Raw genomic sequence first — 25609 nt, 5'->3', positions numbered from 1 at the left:
TTTAATTTATTAAATTGATTATTAATTAAAAAAAAATTTAAGAGCTTTTACTGGTCCACAGTTTTGCCATATTTGTGCTAATGGATTTGATGCAATTTTCTGAGGTTTGGGACAGTGGTTTTGTCACCTCTGAAATCTGCTCTGCTGTGCAAGTTTTTGGGCACTGCCAAGTCAGATCGGCTTGGCAGAATTGTTTTCTGGTGTGGTTTTGCTGAAAAATATTCGTAGTCATAGAATCACAGATCCATAAGATGGCATCGTTTGGAAGAGATCTTAAAGCCCATGCAGTCCCATCACCCTGCAATAGACAAGGCTGCCCACCCTCCCAGCTGAGGGCCCCATCCAACCTGGTCTTGAGTGCCTCCAGGGATGGGGCACCACAGCTTCTCTGGGCAATGCCTCACCACCCTTTGAGCAAAGAATTTGTTCTTAACATCTAACCTCACTCTGTCTTCTTATAGTTTACAACTGTTTCCATTTGTCCTATCACTATCGGACCATTTAGAAAGTCATAAGCTCCCTTAAAGTGCTGGAAGGCCACAGTGAGGTCTCCCAGAACCTTCTCTTCTCCAGACAGAACAAACCCAGCTCCCTCAGCCTTTCTTCACAGAAGAGGTGCTCCAGCCCTCTGATCATCTTGATGGCCTGCTCTGGACCTGCTCGAAAAGCTCCACATCCTCCTTGTGCTGGAAGCGCCAAGCTTGGGTCCAGTATTACAGGGCAGAGCAGAGGGAAATAACCCCCTCCCTCTCCCTGCTATCACACTTTTTCTGATGCAGTGCAGGATATAGCGTATCCTGGGCTACAAGCACACAATTCTGCCTCACACTGAGTTTTCCATCCATCAGGACCCCTAAGTTTGTCTCTGCAGGGTTGTTCTCAATTACTTCTCTTAATCTATAGTCATACCTGGGATTGCCCTGACCCAAGAGTAATACCTTTGCACTCATCCTTTTGATCCTCATTTGGTCCACACACTTCTCAAGTCTGTCCAGGTCCCTCTAAATGTCATCCCTTCCTTCTGCTGTATCAAGCACTCAGCTTGGTGTCATCAGCAAACTTGAAGAGTGCACATCAAATCCCACAGTCTATGCCACTGATAAAGATATTGAAGAGCACCAGTCTAAACATAGACCTATGGGAAACAATACTCGTCTCTGTAGTACTTCCACCAATAGTCCTTAACACTATTTATTCCTTGCTTTCTCACATACAGTCTGCTTTTGTTGGCTTCAATTTGGTAGATGGTTGCAACAACAGAAAAACTCCTTTTGTCAGTTTATGCTCTGTTTATGCAAGAGGTCTGGGCTGTGTGATCTTGTAACAGCAATCCCTGTAGTTCTGCACAGGTATCAATGCAATTTAAGGCATTAGGAGAACACACTTTTATTCACACACACACACAAATCTTTTGTTATCTGGAGACTCTTTCTATATATATATATATATATATTTAAAGATAAATAAATAATGTAAACTTACTTCTCTCTGGGAACAACATAGTTTGTCACATAGTAAAACCTATTAACAACTGAGCAGAAGCTCCATGTGTTGTGCAGAATGAGCGAATGGCCAGGATCTTAACAAGGTTGAATCCAAATGCATCAAATCATTTCACTGTCGTAAAAATACGGAGCAATCTGTCATACCTGAATCCATGAAAGTAAGACTGCAGCATTTACAAAGAAAAAGTCTTTATCCTTGGATTGGCTGCAGCTATCTATCTCCTTACAATGGAAAATATCATTTCAATTTTGTCAGGAAAGATTGTGCATTTGATTTCTTTTGTTTTGTGTGCAGAACTGGCAGTGCTGGTGAGCCTCTGTGTGATTTGAGGAATGAATGAAAAGACAATGTTTTCTGCATCCCTCCAGCCCTGTTGAGAACTCAGGTCCCCCTGGAACTAGATGCAGAGCAACAATTATACTATGTTGGATGAAGTCTTGATTAATTGGGTTGCTTCTCATGAATCTGCCTTATTTACCATTTCCATTTTCTTACTGCTGTTATAATTGTGTATGTGTGTGTACGTCTGCATATGTCTCCACACATACATATATACATGTAAGTGTGCATACATGTGCATACTTAGCTACACTAGGTTATGTTCCCAAGTTTAGAAGAGTTTTCTATCAGATGTCCTCATTTTCAAAATCTAGACCACTAGAAGATCAAATTTGAGGATTCTATGGAATTTTTTATGCCCTTTGAATAGTATATTAATGAGCACGACTGAAAGTGTGGATTGGCTCTGATGAAGTGAACTTTCAAATATCCAGTGTTTGGACACCATTAAGGATTTCGGTGTGGAAGACAACACATCACAGTCTGGCAATCATCTGGGAAAAAGAAAACTTTTTTCTTTCATTGTCTAAGCTTTATTGCTCCTAAGAAAAAGAATCAGACTTTTTTTTAAAACAAAAAGAAAACTAGAAACAGACAAACAAAGCCCCAGTTGTCATTTGTTTTCTAAACAAAGCTAGCTTCACTAGTAGAAAAAAATGGAATAAAGTAAGAAGCAAGATATGAAAATGTTAGTAAATATTGTTTGTTCGCTTCTGTACCCATTTGTTCTTCAGAAGGTCCTGAAGAATTTATAATAAAAATACAAAAATTACTGCCTGTCTTCATTAGTATGTGTCAGATACCAGTGCTTGGTCCAGTCCATCAATACATAATAAAAACGTTGTCAGTGGACCATCACCACCTCCCACTTCTGGAACCAATGGAATAGTACTCTCTCAGATTGAGCACTGTTGCAAAGTAAAGTTCTCTTAATTATTCTACTCATACTCCTAACGAGGCCTGTTCTGAATGAGTCCTTGGCTGTGGGATTAACAGCAGGATGTGTTCACCCAACTGAAGGAGTTCATTTATCTTGTAAAGTGTTTCTGTTTTGTTTCTTACAGTAATGTGTGCAGCAGCTTTGGGTAGAAAATATGTGATTTCAGGCTGAATTTGTTTTCAGGTGGGATTGCATTAGTATTTATTTTAGGAGGACTGCTCCAAAAATAGTGCCTCATATTTTATGATGCTGGCCCATGAGATCACAGATGGTTGTTGGTGTATGGCAGTAGAGGTTTCATCTCTGCACCATTATCCCATTGCATGTTGTTGCTGTGTGACAGATTGCAGCAGAGGGGCAGTCTGACAGAATGGTGTCTGACAAAGAAGTGTATGAAGTTGTGTCACTGAATTGCTTCATGAAGAGACAGTGGCACCCACTGACATTTGCTGATGCTTGCTGAACACTGATAGAGACCAAACAGTGGATGGAGCACAGTAAGGGGTGGGTAGTGCATTCCAGCAGCGGCACCTACGATGTGAAAGGCAAGCCACGTTCAGGATGGCCATGTACAGCTGTCACACCACAAAATGAAGGGTGTATTAATCAGCTCGTTCACGTGAATTGCCTAATGGTGGTGACTATGTTGAAAAATAGTTTTGTAGCAATGAGCTTTCCCTGTCAAGTTGTACTGTTTTACCCTGCGTTGTAGTTTCCATGGAAACAAATAGGAGGCATTATATTCGGAGCACCCTCGGCTCCAAAAAGAGTGTTGTAAACAGCACGGTAACGCTGGAAAATCTGCAAGTGCATTTAAGAAGCCACCAGCCCAATGTTAATTGACTCCTACGAGCAGGGCGCGACCGGTCCTCCGCACTGCTCTGTCCCGCACACCCCCTGGCCCGACGCAGGAGGTCAGCGCCGGAGAGTGCCCCGCTGCAGCCCAATGCTGTTCTCGGTGCCCGCCGCGGCCGCACAGCTTTCCACCGGCCCGCACAACGTCAGCTCGCTCTCCCCACTGCGTCTGCCCTGCTCCAGCTGGCTGACGTCAGGATGCATGGCCGTGACCGAGCGGCCGGCGCTCGGCGTACGTGTGGGGTTCGGCTCCAGCCGCGGGTCGGTGCAGCAGGAGCTGCTGCTGCTTGTTCTGCTGCCGCAACGGCTGCAACAGCTGCTCCCACGGCGGCTGGAGCGGCAGCAGGGAGCCGGGCATCCGCACGCAGCGGGGACACGTTGCGAGATTCCCGGACGTCGCATCCGTAATCTCTGGCATGGAGCAGCGGGCGGCCGAGCGGGCTGGAGGCTGGTAGCGCCAGCAGCAGCGCTCCTCTTCTCCGCTTCGCCCCGCTGTTGGATCCGAGATCATGTACGTGCTCCGCTGCTGGTTACCGGGGGTGCTAACGCCGAGCTAAGGAAGAGGATTCGAAAGGACTGACGCGTTGGTTTTGATTTTAATGATTTTTTTTCGCTCTTTCTCGCCCCTGTCCTTGGTCTTTCATTGTTTTTGTTCCAGGTCAGTTAATATTGTAGCTTTCGGGAATGAGAGAGACGTGCTTTCTGAAGACAGCCAGCAGTCGAGTCTGATGTGGAGCTATCTCAGGAGGAGCGCTCTCATTTCCGAGATCGACAGCAGCCCGTCCGCCGAGCACGCCAGGAGCCCCGTCACCACCGAGTACCAAGCCTGCGTCTTCGGCAATGTCAGGCTGGTGGTGCACGACTGCCCGCTCTGGGTAAGAGATCCGCCGGGATCCATGCAGCTGCACCTAGCGGGGCAGGCTGCTTGGATCAAATAGAAAAATTTCGGTTTTCGGTTACCCCGCGATTTTAATCACGTTTTCATCTAAAATGTAACCAAAGCGTGTTGTAGTCTCAGGGAACCGTGGCAGAAAGTTTCTCATTGACGAGGTGGGAGATGGTATTTTCAAGCAGGCTGTTTGATGAAAGCTTCACTGGAAATAATCCACAGATAAACAAGAACACTGTTGGTGACACTGCATCATAAAATCTCTCTCAACATATTTATCACCAACAGTAAAATAAAACATATATTATTTTCCTGTAAAGTTGGAAAGGCATACGATTTTCCAGCTTTGAAAAGTGACATATTCTATTATTTGTCCTCTGGCAAAATACACATAATACATTAAAATGAGTCATTTTAATTCTATTATAATCATTATATATTTCTTACATTGGAAGGTAAATAAAAAGAGTTCTGGCACTGGACCATGTTATTGGGACCCTTGTTAGTAAGTGACACAACTGCAAATATGAACAGACAATGATCACACAAGAAATGACACTGGCAATCTCTAATTAAACATTTAATGACTAGTTTGTTGCCTTAAAAAAAAAAAATAGCTTTAACGAATTAAAATTCTGAGACCATAATCAGACCTGTAATTGTTCAGCCCAGCAAGGGAAATTTGTTTTGGAATCTACAGGAATCCAAAAGTTGCAGAAATTCATGTTTAGGAGGTTGTAATCTGAAAACTGAATCATTTGATTCAACCATCAACCTGCCATATGATTCTTTTTTTAAAATCACTTATAGACACCGAATGGAACTGAGGACTCTGTTTTCAGTCTTTGAAGCTGCTTGTTACATGTGTGTCACATGTTGTTTGGTTGGTTCACTGGAGCACAGCAATGAATGAAAGTTGCTGGATATTATTCATTGCTGTGGGACTTCACAGGAGATGTCAAGGGAGATCAGTAAGTGAAGTTGGAAGGGGACAGTGATAGCTGGAGAAAGGTAGGATAGGAAATACAGGTAGGCCTAGTTTTAAGATGCAGTTTTCATGTTTTTGTGTTGGTTTATATGCATTTGACCTTCCAGAGAACAAGATTCTTCATTTCTGGAAACACTGTCACTTTGGGCACAGAAAAGCTATCTTGTTGTCTATGGCATCATATTTTTGAGGATTGGCCTCTTGTTTTTCCGTTTTTCAGCTGAAGGAGCCGGGTGAGGGAGCAGTGAGGAACAACAGGCATTCTTCACTTAGCCAAAGACATCTCAGATAGCTGGACTGCACTCCTTGGGAGGGCTTTGGTTTTGAGAGAAGCTGTTTGCTTGTTAGAGTTCAGCAGAACTGGATTGGTGTTCATAGTCTAGATTCTTGAGGTTTGTTGACATCGTTGTTGTCCTTGCAGGATCGTTCTTTTTGTAGACATATTGCATTACAGCTGAGAACAGTGACTGATGGTTCCACAAGAATAGTTGTTACTAACACTTCACATTCTTTGAGGAAAAGGATTCTTATTTCCTATGTGTTACTGATGCTTAAAGGTATTGGGATGGTGGGCTTTGTATTGTTTCCATCTCTGTCATTTGAAATTAACTTCCATTTTACCTCAATTTGTATCTTATCTAGATTAAATCCACATGGCTAAGGCAGGCTAGCACTAGATATAAACTCAGCAAACGAATACACTGATTTACTATGAGTCTACTAATTAAAGGGTGGCAAGCTGCCTTTGCCCTCTGCGCTCCTCAGTTCAACTCGCTGTCTGAAAAAAGCATCGTGGGTACAATTTACAAAGTTTTCTTTTGGGTTCTTTTGTGAGACGGATCGTGGTATAATCATGGAGTCATAGAATGCCTTGGGTTGGAATGGACCTTAAAGCCTACAAACCCAACCCCCAGCCATGGGCAGGGCTGCCACCTACCAGGTCAGGGTCCCATCCAACCTGGGCTTGAGTGCCTGCAGGAGTGGGGCATCCACAGCTTTTCTTACCACTCTCTCAGTGAAGAATTTCTTCCTAACCTCTATCTTCCCTCTTTTAGTTTAAAATAATCCCCCCTTGTCATATCAGATCATGTAAAAAGCGTATTTCCTTCCTGTTTGTAAGTTCCCCTGAAATACTGGAAGGCTGCAGTGAGATCTCCCTGGAGCCTTCTCCACTCCAGGCTGAACAAGCCCAGCTCCCTCGACCTTTCTTCAGTAGGAGAGGTCATCCAGCCCTCTGTGGGCTTTTCTGAACCCTTTCCAGTATCTCTGTGTCTGTCTTGTTCTGGGAGCCCCCTTGTAGAAGGTCACTAAATTAATCAGGCATGATTTGCCCTTAGAGAAGGCATGCTGGCTATCAGTAAACAGCTCTCTGTTCTCTGTATTCATTAGCATAGTTTTCAGGAGGATCTGCTCCATTGTCTTGCTGAACACAGAGATGGAATTAACTGGTCTCTGTTCCCTAGGTCTTTCTTCTTCTCTTTTTAAAAATGGGAATTGTGTTTCCCCTTTCCCAATCAGTGGGAACTCCATCACAATTTCTCAAATATGATGGATAGTGGCTTAGCAACTTTACCTCACAGTTCCCTCAGGGCCCACAGATGCATCTCATCACCCTGTGCACCTTCAAATTCCTTAGATGGTTTTGAACCGAATCTTCTTGTACAGTGGATAGTATTTCATGCTCCCAGTCCCTTCCTTTGGAGGGGTAATGTCACTTGAACACTTGGCTTGGGAAGATGGAAAAAAAAATTGGCTGAGTACCTCAGCCTTTTCCATATTCCAAGTAACAAGGACTCCTGTTTCCTTCAGGGCCCACATTTTCCCCAGTCTTGCTTTTATCACAAACATACTTACATAAGCCCTCCTTGTTGCCTTCTACATCCTTGCCCAGATTTAGTTTTTCATGCTTGATCCCTGGCTGCTATGGCAATGTCTTTGTATTCCTCCCATGTTACCCATCCTCTGTAGACCTTCATTTAGTGTATGAGTTTGCCCAGGAGCTCCTTGTTGCAGGCCTACTGGCCTTTTTGCCATTCCTCTTTGTTGGGATGCACTGCTCTTGAGATTGGAGGGGGTGATCCTTAGGTATGAACCACCTGTCTTGGAAATCTCTTTCCTGTAGGACTTTATCCCACTGTACCCCAATAAGCAGTTCTCTGAAGAGGCAAAAGCCTGCTCCCCTGAGGTGCAGAGCGGTGAGCTTGCTGTGTGCCTTCCTGATTGCCCTAAGGATCTCATGGTCACTACAACCAGGACTATATTCAGGATACACAATCCCCACAAGCTTTTCTTCTTGTTGATGAGAATGAAGTTCCTCACTGCACCTCTCCTCACTGAGCCCTCTATCACTTGCCTGGTGTATTGTCATCCAAGATTCCTGTCTGTCTATAGAGGGCTTCATTTGCTCAGTCTTCCTCATCAGGTGGCCTGTAGTAGAACCCCCACTGTAAGGTGAATTATTCCTGCTCTCCTCTTAATTCTAACCCATTAGCTACCGTCTGCTTCTCAGGCAGAGTTCCATGTGCTTCATCTGGTCAGTGACACAGAGAGTGGCAACACATTTTCTCCACTGTCTGTCCTTCCTGAAGATCCTGTATCCTTCCATTATAATGCTCCAGTTGTGGGACACATCCCACCACATCTTTGTGCTGTCTGCAGGCATGTGCACGTCTCTAACTCCTTGGGTGTCAAAAGCCCAGGTGGGGTTGGTTGAACTCTTGGCATCTTGCTGCATTCCATAAATCTCTTTGAATGGGTTGGGTTGTGTCAGGGTCTTTCAGGAGCTACTGAAGTCCTGCTGGGCTGGAGAAACATGAGAGATCTGGACTGTGCAATGAGCATCACCTCTGTGGTGGCATTGTTATCCTTGTCTGCTGTTGAGCAGCAGCTCAGTGGTGAGGGTGTGGTATTAGATGACAGGAGGTGGCTACCAAACTGTCCAGCAAGGAAGTAAAGCTTCTTGGGCATGGTTATCTATAGGTAATTTCTGTCACAGGCAGAAATTCTACCGGCTCTGTGAAGTAGTATTCCTAATCTAATATGAGGCTAGAGCTGCTTTTTTTTCACACAGCATTTCTGTTTTGACCCTGCAGGAACTTTTAGTATGTTCACTGCCTGCGCTGGGTGCTGCAATCTTTGATATCACTATTCTTAGAAAATTACAAGAACAAAATCATATTTACAAATGTGCAAAGCAGCAGCAGTGTGTTGTGAGGAGACTTGTACCCTGGTGGCAGCTGCAGGGTGCAGGAGAGTACTGCGGGGTTTGGGGAGGGTGCTCACCATCCCCCCTCAGTCATGCAGGAGACCTGGGGCTTTAGAGATAGTAATGGAGCATACTTTTCAAAATCTGTTTTTGTATATGTAAAATGTCACTGTTTCCAAAACGGCACTGATGTCCATCTGTCAGGTGCTGGGTATATCTCTGTGTCCTGCTGTGTCCACTGTGTTTGCAAAGTTGCATGCTGATACCTTCTATGTGCAAGGGACAGATACACCAGATGACCATTACTTAGAGATTGATATGGCTGGAACACATTTGGACAAAAAATATGGACCTGGTATGAGAGGGGAGATGAAGAACTAGAGAAAACGTGTATGCTATCACCCTTGCTGCATATTTTATTTGTAGTGACCAATAAGTTGCTACTGCATTCTCAAGCTGGGATCTCATAAAGCACACTGAACTAGTATATCATACCTTTTCTAATTTATTTACTTTTTTTATAAACCTGATTAACGGGAGTTAGAAATTTGCAAGGAATAATTTGAAAGGTAAATTCTAAGGTTCACTTTAGAAAAGGTTGCTTTATTTAGGAAGCTGTGGTTGTATTAGATTTTACAGTCTTTGGAAGTGAGTTGACTTGTCTGTGATTTGAATCTTCTGTCACTTTATATTGAGTTCAGTTATACTGCTGCATGTATACAGGTAAAAACTGCAGGAAAAGCACAGACATCCACAATCTGCAGTATCAAATGGTAAGTATATCTTTATCAACTTCAGAGCGAAGTATAGCACAGAAACTATAATTTATATTTTGATTTGCTGAATTGGGGTGTTGGAAAATATGAATGAATGAATGACATTGTGAGTCCACCCCTTGCCTGCATTACTTTTTCTTTCCTCCATTGTTTGGAGCAGTACCATAAGGACACTGGAGCATTTCAGTTCCAGGTAGGGGTTGTACTCTCCTTTTCATATTTTTTTCCTCTCTGAGTGACTTGTTATTCTTCCTCAGGGAGCAATATGTCCAGAAGCTTGCTTCCTCTAGTTCATAAAAGATGCTTGATTTCTGGAATCTAAACCTCTGACATCACTGTGTTCCCTGGGGCATGTAGGTTCTGAAAGGAGAGAGGAGAGCAGCTGCAGTTTGAGGAGTGCTTTGTGCTTGACCATGCAGCTGCAATGGGATGTGCTGTGCTTACACCTGCTCCCAAGTACAGGCCGTGCTACCCACAGGGCTGCAGACCTCCATTAACACTCACTGTTGTACAGATATGCTAACTGCCATTTTAAAAAGCTCTCCTTTGATTTTTTTTTCAGAAAACTGCTTTTCCACTATGTCTTTCCACGAGTTTTACCACATTTTTTCTTCTTTCATTTTTTTTTCTTCCTTTTGTTTTTTTTCTTTGAATTGTTTGAGGTTTCTTGTCTCCATGGTGTTATCCATGGTGCAGTTATCTGGCTTTTCCTTTGCAGCAATATCCTTTTGCTCAGCCTTCTGGCTAGGCTGGGTGGCCCTCTGTATGTCTGAAGCCAAAGGAGCCTCATCTGCCTTTTAATTTTATTCATTGTTTTTAAAAATACAGTCATATTACTGCTTTGGGACAAAACCATAATTTGCAATTTTTTGTTTTTTGGTATGTTGACTTTTCTCAATTAAAAATTTTCTGTCTGATGTTGGCAGATTACAGTGAGTGTTCAAAACATGGTAAATTATTTTTCCCTAATTTTACTTTTTACAAATATTCTTACATCATTTTACGAGAAAACAATGCAGAGAAGGCTCAGTTAATGTTGAGTGAATCCATGATCCTAGACAGAGGTGAGCTTCCCAACAGCCATGGCACAACCATCTTGGACCCCAGGAAAACTCATGGGGAATGGGACTCAGCCATGGTCAGACTCCCATGCCCTGCTGCTGCTGCTGTGGTGCATTATCCAGGGCTAAATGGAGAGTGAGATCCTCATGGACTTGTGGAAAGAGAGTGGGCACTGCAAGGGCACAGTGGATTTCACTGCAATTCCATACAGGCATTCATAAATTATTTATGACAAAGCTACTATTGTCCTCTAGAGGAGCCATGTGATTTTGCAGGAAAACCACGTCTTCATTGCCTCTAAAAGCTTTGTTTTCAATGTGTAACTTCTTGAGAAGCATGATTCACCAGTGGAGAGAATACCTTGTGAGAGAGGTACATAGTGGAGGCATGTAAGGGAGGAGTGCACCTTGTTTTCTACTAAGTCCCAAACGGAATAGCAGCAGACCTCTGGCCATAACTAATAAGGTCACATTATTGGAGCAATAACTTTGACTATGCATTTATTCTTTTGTGAGTGTCTGTCTCGGGAAGTAGACTGTGCCAAGAGCAGGAAGTGTGACGAGAAGTAGCTGCTACATGAGTGTCATAGACAGAACCTGGTTATTGTTATTCCTGAACTTATCATCTAAAGAAACTCCTTTGCAATTTTCATATTAAAACTTTCCTAAAACTGATAACTAAGAAGTACTTAGTATGGCTAAAGCTCCAGATGCTCTGTCCTAGTGCTATCTTGAGCAAAAATCCCTTTGTTTTGTCAGAGACATTTTTGAAGCATTTTCCCTGCCATGAAAGCACTAATCTAAAAGAAATACTCCACATTTGAAGCAAAATGCAAATAATTGCAACAAGACCTCTGGGGATGTGTCTTACTCTGCTACGTTTGTACAGGTAACATCCATTTTCAAGAGTGGGCTTTGGGGCACGTGTGAGAGTTTAGGGAAACTGCACAACACAGTTCAAATTGGGTGTCATGAAGCTTTGATCTGGTGCATCCAGCATTGTTCTACCTTCTTTCATATGCTCAGGACTGGCTCTTTTCCTGGGAAAGAGGATTCCATCCCCACCAGAACTTTGTCAGTGTTGCTAAAAATGCTTCTTTTTAGGATTAGCAGAGACACACAGTGGTGACACAGGGTAGTGGACAAAAGTACAGATCTCCACAAAACTGCTGCAGTATGCAGCCACATGCAACTAAGAACTTGCTACAGCCTGTGCTAAGTGTCCGTAAGACCTTTTTTCCTAGAAATTCAACAACAAATGGCTATATTCATGCATCTGCACAGTTGCTTCTGTTGAGGATACTGCCACAGCTGCAGAGATGGAGACACAAAAGTACAAAAGGATTTTTAGCCCATTACATACAAAGTAATGGCCAGGTCTTCTTGTCCTTGTTCTTTTGTCATCCAAACGAAATGTTTTTCTTATTAACATTGTCTTCAAAAGGGAAAGTGTATGTATTTCTTTGCTGTATGTTGAGTTCTTAAGCTACTATAATGTTAATGGCACAATGCAGTCAAACACAAGTCAAGTACAAAATACGCTGTTGAGATTCTCGCAAGAAGAAGAGGCTTAGAGCTGTCATTAGTAGGATTTAGGGCATGGATGGTGTTCCACGACAATCTTTTCTTGGACTATGGTCTCTTTGGAGATCTGGGCTAAGGGCTGAGGCCAGAGCAGAGTGTGTGTATTAGAGAGTTCATGTCATGTCCAGAGTTGACAGGGCTGGTGTCAGGTTGGAGACACAGGGTGCTTTGCTATAGAAAGAATACCCACTATTCTTATTACAGACGTACTTAAGTTAATGTGTCAATATTTACTTTGAAGCACGCGTGTTCTGGGTAGCAATCCAGATCTTTTTGGTTTGGATGAAATGGGGTCTGAAGGTCTTTCTGGACACAGATGTTCCTCTGCTGCAACTCAGGTCTAGGCTTAGGCTGAAGCTAAGTCTTATGATCACAGCTGGTTCTTTTTTGGAAGGATTTCTGAGTTCGTATTCACAAAACCTCATAAACCTTTCTAAAGTCTTTCTTTGTGATATGAAATGATACTATAGTATATCAGAAGTTTATCTCAGTTAAAAAATGGAAAGACCTACATTTACAGACATGTAACACGTAAAAATTACTTGTTACATTTAGCAGGAAGTTTCCATAAATGTTATATTATTGATGGTTAAGCTTACTGGGAATTCTTGTGTATTTGTGCACTGGTGCTTGAAGTTGTCAGTGGTGATATTACTGGTCATCCCAAATATCATAGGAACAAATGTGCAAATGTGCTGGGCTAGAACTCGAGCAGGTAGAAGGAAGTTGCTAAGCAACAGGCATACTATCTGTCTTTCAAATGTAATAGCTAAATATTCTCTACTGCTTTTTGGTTTGTGTTTTACTTTTCATTAAACCTTTGATTTCATGTAACCCTATTGAAATGCTTCTCTTGAGACATTTATCAGCTATAAAGTGTAATAGCTTCCCCCTGAATATTCCTGTTCTTATTCCTGGCAATGTGATCAGTTTCTGTGAATGCTCATCTGGCTGATTTTCACCAAGGATTGTACCCAGTATTCTTATTAGAGAGGTACTTAAGTTAATGTGTCAATATTTACTTTGAAGCACATGTGTTCAGGGTAGCAATCTGGATCTTTCTGGTTCGGATAAGATGGGGTTTGAAGGTCTTTCTAGGCAAATATTTGCTGATTTATAGATTTCCATCAAGTTTGTGCTATCTCTTCTTATTAAGTGTGGGGACAATATTAATTATTCAGGCAGATGTGGAACAGTGCCTCTTCTGAAGTGATCAAAAATACCTATATTGACTATGAAAGACCCATTGATATTAGTAATCTTCTATGAATGTCTTTGGTTCCTAACTGTAAAGTTTTTATGCCTCTGACCCATTCTTCGGAACTCATATGCATTTTCCCACTCACCCAACCCTCAGTTTGAGGCCAGTTCTCCTGTCACTTCTTTTGTGCCCATTTCCTCCTCTCTTCCATGTCTTCCATATTTCATCATTGTTTGTTTCCATTCTTTTTCTCAAGATCATCTTTTCTTCCAAGTTGTCCTCATGCTGTGTAGAACTGTTCGGAAAGATGTTCCTATTTTTGGATTTTGAGTTGACTCTCAGTTCTCTGGATAATTTCCAGATTTCTTTTTGTCAAGAGTTTTCAGTTGTGCATATGTGAAAACCTACTGGTATTTCTGAATTAGCCCTCGATAGAGCAGATATTTTGAAATTACAGTTGCCATGCAAATGATAAATACATAAATATTAATTGCATATTACGTGTAGGTGTAATACATGGAAATTAATTGGAAACAAAATACTTTAAGAGTGTAAATCTTAATCTAATAGCCCCGAATAATGGCAAATTGAATGGGAAGTCAAGGAAGGAAAGTTACTTATGTGACTAAGATCTTTTCAGTGAAAATATTGATGTTTGTTTCTACTTGGAAGTTTTTATGAAGTGGGTAATAATTACACTCCACTGATGAAATTCATATTGAAATGTTCCTATAGTATTGTGCTCTGTACACAGCTGTGTAAAATATTTTGATAATTAATGATTTTCTATGAAATTTATAGTAACGGATTTCTACCACTGAAAGTTCTTTTATTTCCTTCATGCAAACATTTGCAAAAGCTAAGTGACTGTAACAACAGTATTTCTTCTGGTAAGTGTGTTCCTAGATAAACACAATTAGAATGACTTGTTTTCCAAACAACAGAATTACAGAGTATCAATTCTGGTCTTATTTGCATGTCTTCGAATAGGAAATTAAAATATTGCTGGAAAGTACTTCACTAAGATCTTGCATTAAAGAATGTTGAATAGTTCATCTTTCCATCTCTGGCCAGGAGGATTCTTGATCTTTTTTTTTTCCCATTTAGGATATATTTGACAGTGACTGGTATACCTCTAGCAGTCTCATTGGAGGAGCTGATATTATTGTGATTAAATACTCTGTCAATGACAAGACTTCATTTCAAGACTTAAAGGACAGTTATGTTCCAATGATAAAAAAGGCATTAAACCACTGTTCAGTTCCAGTAATAATTTCTGCTGTTGGTGCAAGAAAAAACGGTATGTATCTGATCTGCTGAAGTTATAGTTAAAATATCACTTAGAAGTGAGATATGTAGTAATTTCACAAGAAGCTGATTGCTTTTCCAGGTCTCTAACACACACAATTAGTCTGTCAGAATGACAGTAATATGCTTATGTACTGTGGTTCTGTAGGCTGGCATGTGGGCGGGAACATTATGCTGAATTAATCCTGGTGACAAAAGGCTTCCTATCCTGCCCTGACCTCTGCAGCAACTCTTTTTGTGAAGTCATCATACACGGGGATTTAGTCTATCTCTTGGGCTTAGGAGGCATGAGTCTGAGCGTATGAGATGAGTTCTATAGCTACTGGTTCTTTCTGTCCACGCTGCAGGTATCATGTATCTCTAGCACATGGCATGAAACTCAGTGCATCAGCTTGCAGCCACCCGTGAGGGGTGAATGCCAAACGTCAGCTCGAGTTACTTTTACTTAACACGTTTGACTAAAACAAATGTTTCTGAGCATCCCACCTGCTAAGAGTGAAGGATGAGCACATTTATAAACAACATGAGGTTTATATTCCGTGGACCTAACGTTCAGTTTTGCCAGAACCAAATTGCATATCCTTTCACTCAGTGATGGAGAAAGGATTTTTAAGGAACTCGGTAACAGTTAAAACTGTATAATTGTTATTGACTCAAGTAAACCACAAGCCGTAACAAGATGTTTTCATGCTCTGATTTATACCAGGGTAATAAATCTGCCATTCAAGAGGTAAGGTCTTGATGAGGTGGTGCTGGGCTTCCCCAGCTCCTTCTCTTACCTGCTGTTGCTATTTGAAGCACAGGTCCTGCCAGCCTGGCAGACTGCTACTGGCATTTTCCCTGTCCAGTTTTTCCCTGCCTCTCTCCTTGAACAGGCTCAGCGTGGGAGAGGTCTGGCTGCGACCCACTTGGGCTCACAGAGAGCCCTTTTGTTTCGGAGCAGTATGTGCGAGCGCAGCAGCTTGCTTGCACAATTACTAAGAGCTTAATCCTTTGTCGCAGCAAGTATTGCTGCCAAAAGAAATAAAAAAGGCAGTGTTAATGCATGCTATCCATGGGTCAGAGCAGTGGAAACTAGTCTAGAGCGTGTGCATTGTATCTGAACACACATTTTTACAGGTAAGTTCTTACAGGCGTTAAGCAGAGTTGCACTTGGGTGGCTAGTAGATTTTAATCAGGTTTTTTATAGTCTTCGAGAGCACCTATCTTGGCATTAAGTAATATGCAAAATATATGTGAATGAGCCGTATTCTGCTGCACGTATGTGCTCACAGCAGCTGGGACAGGCAGTGGAAAATTTTCCATAGCTGAGAGCTGTGTGAACAGGTTGCACTGCAACAGGCTGGAGAGTGAGAATGCATGGCGGTGCCTGCAGGCCAGAACAATGCGTGTGGACACAAGGACACACAGGACCCAACCCAAACCAGATTTCTGAAGGCACTGCTTGATTTCTGTGCAGATTTCAGAACGTCCTACTCAAATTCTCTGCCTTGCACTGAATTTAAATTGAATGTAAATGGCATTTAAAACAATGTGAATGTAGAATAAACTGGGTTTTGTGTAGCATTTTGCATAACATTTTGAACTGATTACAAAGAAGTTGTTCTTTTAGCCATGATTATAGATTTCTTACTAGAAAATAACTGCTCCCACTTCGCACTTTGTTACTGTCTGAACAGAACATCTTTAGAACTCTTTAGGAAGTATTCCAATTGCTGGAGCACAGTGGCTCACCCATGTCCCTGTTTCCCAGCAGTGCCCTGTACGTGCCCACTGTGCACTCTGGACAGGAGGAACTGCGTCACTACTTCTGAAGGGGCCCAGCTGGCCAAGGAGTTTGGAGCCACCTACCTGGAGCTGCATGCTCTCAATGACTTCTACATACAAAAATACTTTGGAGGCGTGGTGAGTGTGACACGGTTCAGTCCAACACTGAGCTCAGACCTGGGCTGCAGCTGCAGCTGATTGGGTCACCTCCATATGTCCCTTCCAACTTGATAACTCTATGATATCCTGATTATTATTTTTTTCAACTTTCATCTCTTGCTCCCTCACTGTTGTCCCACTTGTAAAATGAAAATGATAAGGTTGCTGAAGTGACTGATTTTTTAGCATATTGTTGTTGTCTCTCAGTTCTCATTCAAGCCTTATGGGGAGCGGCTGAAAGAACTGGGATTGTTCAATTTGGAGAAGAGGAGGCTTAAGGTGGGGGTGTATTGCTCAGTACAACTCACTGAAATGAGGTTGTAGAGAGGCGGGGGTCAAGCTCTTCCCTCAGGCATGAGCAATAGGACAAGTGGTAATGGCCTCAAGTTGTGCCAGGGGAGGTTCAGTTTGGATGTTAGGGAAAATTTCTTTTCGGAAAGAGTGGCAATACACTGGCACAGACTGCCCAGGGAGGTGATGGAGTCAGGGTCCCTGGAGGTGTTTGATACATGTGTGAATGTGGCACAGAGAGACAAAGTTAGTGGGCACAGTAGGGATAGACTGATGGTTGGACTTAGTGATCTTAGTGGCCTTTTCCAGCTTTAATGATTCAGTGATTTTAATCCCAAGCAGAAGCCAGTGTCAGCTGCAGTAAACTCATATGAGACAGAAGCTGAAAAGCTTGTTAAATACACTTCACCTATAACCAGCATTTTCCTTTTTCATTCTTCTGGGTACAAGGAGATCCACTAAGCAGTTTCAAACTTCCAGATTTATTTGTCTTTATAAAATTATTTCAGCTTAATGTTTGATTTTCAGTTTTATGAGATGTTTTAAACAGCATTTTAAAAATAAATGTATCTTTTATTTAATTCCCTGGTAGCATTTGGGTTTGGAGAAAAAAAATGCAGTAATTTGGTACAGTGATTTCACATGATCTTTACGATAGCCCCTGAAGTAATAATGCAGTGTTTTTCCATGGGGCCTGATAGTCATTTGACATATCTGACACATCAATTAGTCAATTTTTATTGGATGCATTCGTTTCTGATTAAAAACAAGGAATCCTCTCTACGTCTTGTCCAAGCAGGTCTGCTGGTTCTTATAAAGTACTGTGTGCACCTTGGATGCTAGAATTGTTTAACACCTCCTTTAACTAGAACAAAGCTACCCTTTACACCTCTTTGCTCTTGTAAAACGGACAATTTCACCTGTAGTACAATTTTATTGCAGTGATCATGCTTGCTGTGTCCTGTGGTAAAACAAACCTTGCTCACACAGATCATGTTGTAACGTGATTTTTCCAGAATGCACATTACAGCAGGGTGTCCAACCTCTTGGCTTGCCTGGGCCACACTGAGTAAAGAGGAATCATCTCAGACTGCATATAAAGTATATGATGTAGTTAATGTCAAATAACAAAGCTTCTTTTTTTATATATATTTTTCATTAGAAGTTAGAAAAAGAGGACAAAAAAAGTAAAACTAGTGGACTGGACACATATGCATTAGGCATTGTGTGGTGCTGGTTAGCTGCAAGCTGAAGAGCTCATGTATGGCTTTGTTGTTTCCATTACTTGCTCCTGATTCTTACTAAGTCTTATTATTCTCTGTAATTGTATAATTCGCAACCACTGGAAGTTGATAGATTGAATATCTTCATGCCTGTCATTTTTGAGGAGATTAAATACAAGGGGAAAAAAAAACACTGCCATTTGAATAAATCATCTTTTACATTATGCCAATTCCAATTAAGTTTGGTACATTATACTGTTAAAGAAGTGCTAGGACTCTGGCAACCTGGATAACCGTTTGTAATGGCTGCCAGTTCAGTCCTCCATATAGCATCCACTCATTGTCCTTAGTTTCATGTCTAGTTTGTTCTTAAATTAATAGGACTTCTTAAAAATATGCTTCATGTTCTAGCTGGAATATTTTATGATCCAAAGTTTGAATCAGAAGTCATCTGAAAAAATGAAGAAAAGAAAAAAGACCCAGAAGTGCCATCGAGTGCAGCCACCTCAGCTGGAACAGCCAGGTGCTGGCCGATGTCTGGTCTCTGCTGTGTGTGTGGTGTTCTTTATACAGTTAACATTTTGTGGTAATTATTCTGAGCTGTGCTACCTGTCATCAGCTATTCTGGTTATGTTGCTCTATTTGGACAGTCTCTTAGTGCTGGTTTAATTAATTTGAGAACTGTGCAATGTTGCAGTGGACTTTAATATATTTTAGACAAAAATAGGTGTCATTTTCTCATATACTTGACAAAAAAAACATGAATGTACATATTGATACAAGCTTTATGTAAAAGATTTACAGATACATTTAAAAAGGCAGTAATTAGCTAATGCTTTGTTGTAGGATTTCAGCAAGTAACTTTTTTATTTGCTGAAAATAAAACAAGGGAAATGTGTGTACAGCTACACTTGAGCTACTGCACCTAGTTTCCAAGCATCTGATGCACATATCCAGTGCAGTAATCACTGACAAGTGTTTACCTTTCAGAATGTATTTATCTTTTCTTGTGCCTACTAGAAAGCCACTCTGATCATGATGTTTGGCATTCGCTGCCAAGGTTTGTTTTGAACTTGAGTGCCTTAAGAGGTTTTCTAAGAGGGTGGACATCTTTTACTGAACATGTTCTACTAGATATTTCCACCACTGTAGCAATTTACTAAGTGTATTGAAATTGCATGTAAGATATTTTCTTACCAATTTTGTTTTCAAAAATTGTCCTTGATTTGATCAGATTTCTGGGAGAAAATATTCTGTAGGTAATAATTGCCACAATTTTACAGACTGCTTCTTAACTCTCACAGAAAAAATGCCCATTCTAAAAGGCGAAGCCTCGCACTACGACTCCGACCTGCACAACTTGCTATTCTGCTGCCAGTGTGCAGATGTGGCCTTTTACTCAGAAGACTCCAGCAAAGTGGTGAAAGCTCACAAGGTCATCTTGTGCTCGGTGAGCCACGTCTTCATGTTGCTCTTTGATGTGAAGAGTCCGGCGGACATCCATGACCCCTCCATCCTGCGCACAGCACAGAACCTGTTTGCAGTGGAGGCTGGGGCTGGGCTGCTCACTCCTCATGGTGTGCCACCGTGCAGTGTGCCTGTCAGGGTGGTCGTTAAGGACTCTGACTTCTGTTCCTGTCTGTCGGACATCCTGCACTTCATCTACTCAGGTACCCTGTGAAAATGGGCCCATCTGCTCAGTTCTGCTGCTACAGCAAATGTCCTGCTCAGGAGCACATGCATTAACTGAAGAAGCATGCTTTAGCTGTCAATGGGTCATGCTGCATTGCTGCACCTACCTTATCCCTTGTGATCACTAGCAACAGAACATGAAAGAAGCCCTTTACCCACGTGTAATTTCAAAACTAAATTAGCTGTCATTCCTGATCTAATGAACAAAGCTTAATACTTTACTTAACAATTTCTACAAGCCAAAGTCAATTATAAATTATATTCAAAGCTTTACTAATAAAATGTAGACCTTGTGACAGTTTCACATTCCAGGGTTTTTAAATATTTTTAGAAAACATTTAGATTGACTGCATTCTCTCAACATGTAGAAGAGAATGCAGGGTTACAGAGGTAAAACTGTCTTGTTTTCTCTTCTGTATATGGTGGTACTCCAGAGAAAACAGTGATAACTGGTCTGAACGCAGAGCACTTCTATACATTCCAAGTATTTTGCTATCAGTTAAATATAGGCAGTGGTCTCACCTAAATGAGATCAGCCATCCAGACAATTGAAAGATGCCAAAAAACTCCAACTGTCTTTGAAACTACCACAGCAAAGTGTACAAGGATAAAATTTGTGCTTCCGTAATTTTTCCTTTGACCACTGCCACCTGAACTGCAGCTCAGGTTTAGTAATACTATTATTTACTGCAAATAATTTTTTGACAGTTTAGGCCTTCAGAGCCTTCACAGGCCATCAGAAGGCCATTTTAACTCTGACGAATTTTTGAAATATTTAGCTTAGATTAATTTTTGAAAGAAAGCTATTGAGATGCATAACAGAGTACCATCAGTTTGACTCTGAAAATCAGAGAGAAAGAAATCTGTTGTAAATCATGTGCTTTTTTAAGTTACCAGTATTCAGAACATGACTGCGCATGGAGCTTTTCTGGTTGAGGCACCTACAAAGCAATTCAGATACTATGGAAGTCTCATAGATAGTAAAGCATTCAGTATTGAATGCTTTCCTGCAATATGTGATGGTTCAGATGGGAGGAACCACAAGAAACCCATTCTGAAAGCAAGAAAGATCACAGAATCACAGAACCATAGAGACCTCTGGAGATGATTTAGTCCAATCTTCCTGCTAAGCCAGTTTCCCCAGAGTAAGTGACACAGGAAACATTCCCGATGCCTCAACCACACTGTCCATACTTGGTAGCATCACTGTAAAAGTCATCTCTAAGTTATCATGAAAACTTGAGTGGCTGTATCTTCTATTTCCTAAGAGAAAATATCCAGCTGATCTATGTGCAAAAAATGTCATTTCTGCAGGATGTTTTTGACGCTGATAGCAAATTATCTCTGCCTGCTGAGTGCTGTGCCTTGTCTATTTATAAGTCAGCTTCACCTGGTTTTCTTACAGGTGCTTTCCAGTGGGAGAGATTAGAGGAAAATATAAGAAAGAAGTTGAAAGATTCTGAAAAAACTGAACATGTGCTTGAGAAAGTTAAATGTATCCTGAAAACTCCGGAGAAGGTACATCTAACACACTTAGGGTAACATGTCTCACAGAATCACAGAATCACAGAATTGTAGGGATTGGAAGGGACCTCCAGAGATCATCGAGTCCAACCCCCTGCCAAAGCAGGTTCCCTACACCAGGTCACACAGGTAGGCATCCAGGCAGGTCTTGAACATCTCCAGAGAAGGAGACTCCACAACCTCCCTGGGCAGCCTGTTCCAGTGCTCCGTCACCCTCACTGTAAAGAAGTTCTTGTGCACATTTGTGCGGAACTTCCTATGCTGCAGTTTCCAGCCGTTTCCCCTTGTCCTGTCTCCACTCACCACTGAAAAGAGTCCGGCCTCGCCATTCTGCCCCCCACACCTTAGATATTTATAGACCTGGATCAGGTCCCCTCTCAGTCGTCTTTTCTCAAGGCTGAACAGACCCAGCTCACTCAGCCTTTCTTCATAGGAGAGATGCTCCAGGCCCTTCACCATCTTTGTGGCCCTCCGCTGGACTCTTTCCAAGAGATCCCTGTCTTTTTGTACTGGGGAGCCCAGAACTGGACGCAGTACTCCAGATGAGGCCTTACCAGGGCAGAGTAGAGGGGGAGGATCACCTCCCTCGACCTGCTGGCCACGCTCTTTTTAATGCACACCAGGATGCCATTGGCCTTTTTGGCCACAAGGGCACACTGCTGGCTCATGGCCAACCTGTCGTCCACCAGGACACCCAAATCCCTCTCTGCAGAGCTCCTCTCCAGCAGCTCATCCCCCAACCTGTACTGGTGCATGCAATTATTCCTCCCCAGATGCAAGACTCTACACTTGCTTTTGTTAAACCTCATCCAGTTTTTTTCTGCCCAGAAGAATGTAGAAACAGTTACAGAAGTTCTCAGAAAATTCTTCCTCATCAATCTGCGTTTTACACTCAGTTTTGTTTACTTGGTCTTCTACTGCTTTGTAAAGTAGGTTGTTATATGAATTTACAACACAGAAGCATAGAGGTGCTGAGGTCATGTGCTGAAGGAATGTAACCACTAAAAAGCACATAAGTAGATCTCCCTAAAGGATTACTTTATTTATAGCTTAATGCACTGTCTAACAGTATGATGATGTGTTCCTAATTCTCATGTAGTAAGGGCTGTCCAGAGCAGCTTTACTTTCCTGAGTAGGTGCCAGAAATTTTGCTTCTGCAAGAGATTGAAAGACTTGATTTCCCTTATAAATGTGACGCAGAAATCTGCCTATTGCTTAAGGTGTTTAATTCAGCTAATGATTTTGCAGTAAAATATTGTTTATATTTAGTTAATTGTGCCAATAGAAACTTGCAGTATAGAATCAGTTTTAACAGCCATTTATTTATAGCTTTTATATATTCTCCAACTTTAGCACTTGCACACAGTTTCTGTCAGTGTAAATGGGAAGTCGTCTTGAAATCAAGATCAGCAATATAAGAATCAAAAGTAACTGAGCTATTCCAAGCTTCTGATCTCTCAGAGGTAGTCTTGTCAGACTAAGCATCCAGAGACAAACTGTTCACAGATGTGGGGGAAAATAAATAAATAAATAAATAAAGCCGTGAAATCTTGTAAGATAATCAACCCAGCTTTTTTTTTTTTTTTTTGGGGGGGGGGGGGGGAAGGGGGCAGGGGGAAGAGAGGGGAGGATGGGATTGGATTTTGTTTGTTGTTGTTTTCCTTAAGGCTTTTGTTATACTTTCAGAATACTTCTATTTCATGTTTAAATTTTTTTTCTGCAAAACTTTGAGGACTAGAAATGGATTGGGCCTGGGGCTGAAATGATAAGGAGGGTTGCAGAGTAGCAGATGTGAAGGATGTTGTTGGGTAGAATTACATAAAACAGATAGTGAAAGACTGTTGCTTAATTTCCTCACATAAATGATATTTTGTAATCACTTTTTGATAATTTAATTTGCAGGTAAACAGTTTGCGGGACTGCCAATCTCACCAGATAAAGCGTCTGTACAGTACCTCGCTCAGGCTGTTCTTTAACACGCCTGTCCTGGCAGATGTCATCTTCACAATACAAGGTACCTCTACTCTTCCATGTCACCAGCAATTCTCCTCTCTGAAAGGAACTGGGAATGACAGAAACTGAATCAAAACTGAGAAAATGCGTGCACTTTCCTGCCACCGTTTTTTGCTTATCAGTAGCACTTGTCTGAATGGAAGCTCTGGGGCAGTGTCTGCACTCAGCAGTTTGTTGAGCTTGGTGTTGTCTGCCTGTGTTGGTACAGATTGTACCACTCAGATTTATGTGTATTTCTGGTAGCCTAGCAAAATGAGGAGACGCTTCTGTACAGCCCTCAGCTCTCCTTTAGTCTGCGAGGAGCGTACATCACAGCACTGTCTCATGGGTGACTTTTTTCAGAAATTAAAAATGCCTTCACTCTTAAATGCAAAAAAGATTATAAAAAGATTTTTTACATGCATGTTTTTTGAGAATAAGAATTAGGTTGTGTTTTAAATGCTAATGGTTTTCTCATGCCCACTCTTCATGCAGAAGTGGTCTTTTAGAGTTTAACGGTTGTTTAATTATTTTAGATTCAAATCTCAGAGCCAAATACGAAACATTAATCTCTCAAAAAATAAGCAGATGGGGACAGGCAGATTCCTTCTAAATATTCTGTTTAATAATGTAGTAAAAGCTAAAAAAAATAATCTTTGAAAATGAGAACAAAATCATAATGTTGAATCTAATGACATGAGCACTTCAGCTCAGTGACCCATTCCTGAAAGTCTCTGTGGGAATTCGATGAAACCGTATTACTATTGTATATTTTACAGAACAAAAATTGCTGCCAATTGACTCAACTTGTACCTTTTTAAAAAAGCACATTTGTCCAGTAAGAAAATGTAGGCTTATTTTTTTAATTTGATAAATCTTCCAGGATTTTTCACTAATTCAAAAATCGCAATTATTACACTAAAACTGAGTGATTACCAAGTGATACTCCATTTAGTATAGTCTGTAGTGCAGCTCAGGAGGAAAGGAAAAAGAAGCACAAGTGAATAGAAAGAGAACAAAAATGAGGAAATAGCAGATGTTATGAAAATGTTGGGTAGGTGGCAAGGTTGTGGTTGAGGAGGAAATTAAAACTGACTTCTGTGTAGGCGCACGTGCTGTACTTATCTTAGCTGTCAGTTGGCATGTTTCTTACAATCTGATGAAATCACGTACCTCTGACTCAAGTCCTCATTCTTTTCATGGTTGCTGTCCTGCCAATGTTTGTTTGTCAGGCAGGACTGCTGAGTTCAGCTGAACTCCGAGGAAGTCTGTGTGTTGGCACTGATGTCTTGGACGATAGGTGTGTTCGAGAGGAGGCTGAAAAACCCCGCTGTTTACTGTGTCTTCCAGTAGTGGAGGGCATGATTCACTTGTAAATATTATAAATGGAATAATGTATGACCACTGTTTTCAAGAGATAATGATTAAGAAACGACTTCTAGGTGAAAAAGTTGGTCTAGATAAATTTATGTTGGTGTAATGAATTAAACAGAATGTTATCTGTAATATGTTACCTTCCCCTGTTTTGTGTGGTTATGTGCAAGTTGGACTAAAACACACATTTGTTACCAGTTGGGTTGCTGATGAACATGCAATGAACATCAGTGTTTCTGGCTGACAAAATGTTGACCTATTTGGAACACTTGTGAGGAGCCAATTGTAATAAGAAATTCGGTATTTCTCTTCAGGATCTTATCTGGTGGTGTGATGCCTGCATTTGCTAGTGGCTATTAGATAAATGTAAACATCTTGAATGGCACAAAATGAAAATGTTATTAATTATCTATATGATATTGTTAATTTAAAAAAAAAAAATTGCTCGTAATCATCATAGTTGATATGTATACAGTCTGAAGACTTAGCATCAAGATCATACCATGTATATAAACTTGTCATGGATTTTTCTCTTGCATCCTGCAGGTGCAACTGTACCAGCCCACAGAGCAGTTCTGGTAGCTCGCTGTGAGGTAATGGCAGCTATGTTTAATGGTAATTATCTAGAAGCAAATAGTATTCTGGTTCCAGTGTATGGGGTTTCCAAAGACACTTTCCTCTCCTTTCTAGAGTATCTCTATACCGACTCCTGCTGTCCAGGTAAGAAAATTTTAAAATATATACATTACTCCATGTTGAGTTATTAAAAATGAATGGATAGAAAGTGATGCAGCATTTATTGCATTAAGAAATAGCAGTAGGTTGCTGGATAATGTCTCAACAACAACAAAAAAATGTTGGTGATAAAAAATAAATCAGATTAATTCAAGTATTATTCAAGTATTCCTTGGAACAGGCTGCCCAAGGAGGTTGTG

The 25609-nt window shown here is 41.3% G+C and overlaps 1 protein-coding gene across 4 annotated transcripts in view; it reads left to right on the top strand.

The window, feature by feature from the left end:
• The first annotated feature begins 3867 nt into the window (after positions 1-3867).
• Positions 3868-25609, top strand: part of RHOBTB3 (Rho related BTB domain containing 3) — a 28169-nt gene continuing 6427 nt past the window's right edge. For 2 of the 4 annotated variants that reach the window (XM_042866266.1, XM_042866263.1), the window contains exons 1-9: positions 3868-4151; positions 4299-4515; positions 14452-14644; positions 16406-16557; positions 18504-18615; positions 19376-19762; positions 21190-21302; positions 23211-23322; positions 25221-25394. In XM_042866266.1, coding sequence (XP_042722200.1) covers positions 4150-4151; positions 4299-4515; positions 14452-14644; positions 16406-16557; positions 18504-18615; positions 19376-19762; positions 21190-21302; positions 23211-23322; positions 25221-25394 — 1462 coding nt within the window. In that variant the 5' untranslated portion in view covers positions 3868-4149. The remainder of the gene's footprint in view (positions 4152-4298; positions 4516-14451; positions 14645-16405; positions 16558-18503; positions 18616-19375; positions 19763-21189; positions 21303-23210; positions 23323-25220; positions 25395-25609) is intronic. The other 2 variants (XM_042866264.1, XM_042866265.1) reach the window with 2 other exon arrangements.

This window comes from Lagopus leucura, unplaced genomic scaffold (assembly GCF_019238085.1).
Source record: "Lagopus leucura isolate 7727_CA_CO unplaced genomic scaffold, USGS_WTPT01 Super-Scaffold_810, whole genome shotgun sequence".
Classification (NCBI taxonomy): Eukaryota; Metazoa; Chordata; class Aves; order Galliformes; family Phasianidae; genus Lagopus; species Lagopus leucura.
Note: the sequence above shows the minus strand (reverse complement) of the source record. Positions and strands in the feature narration are given on the sequence as shown.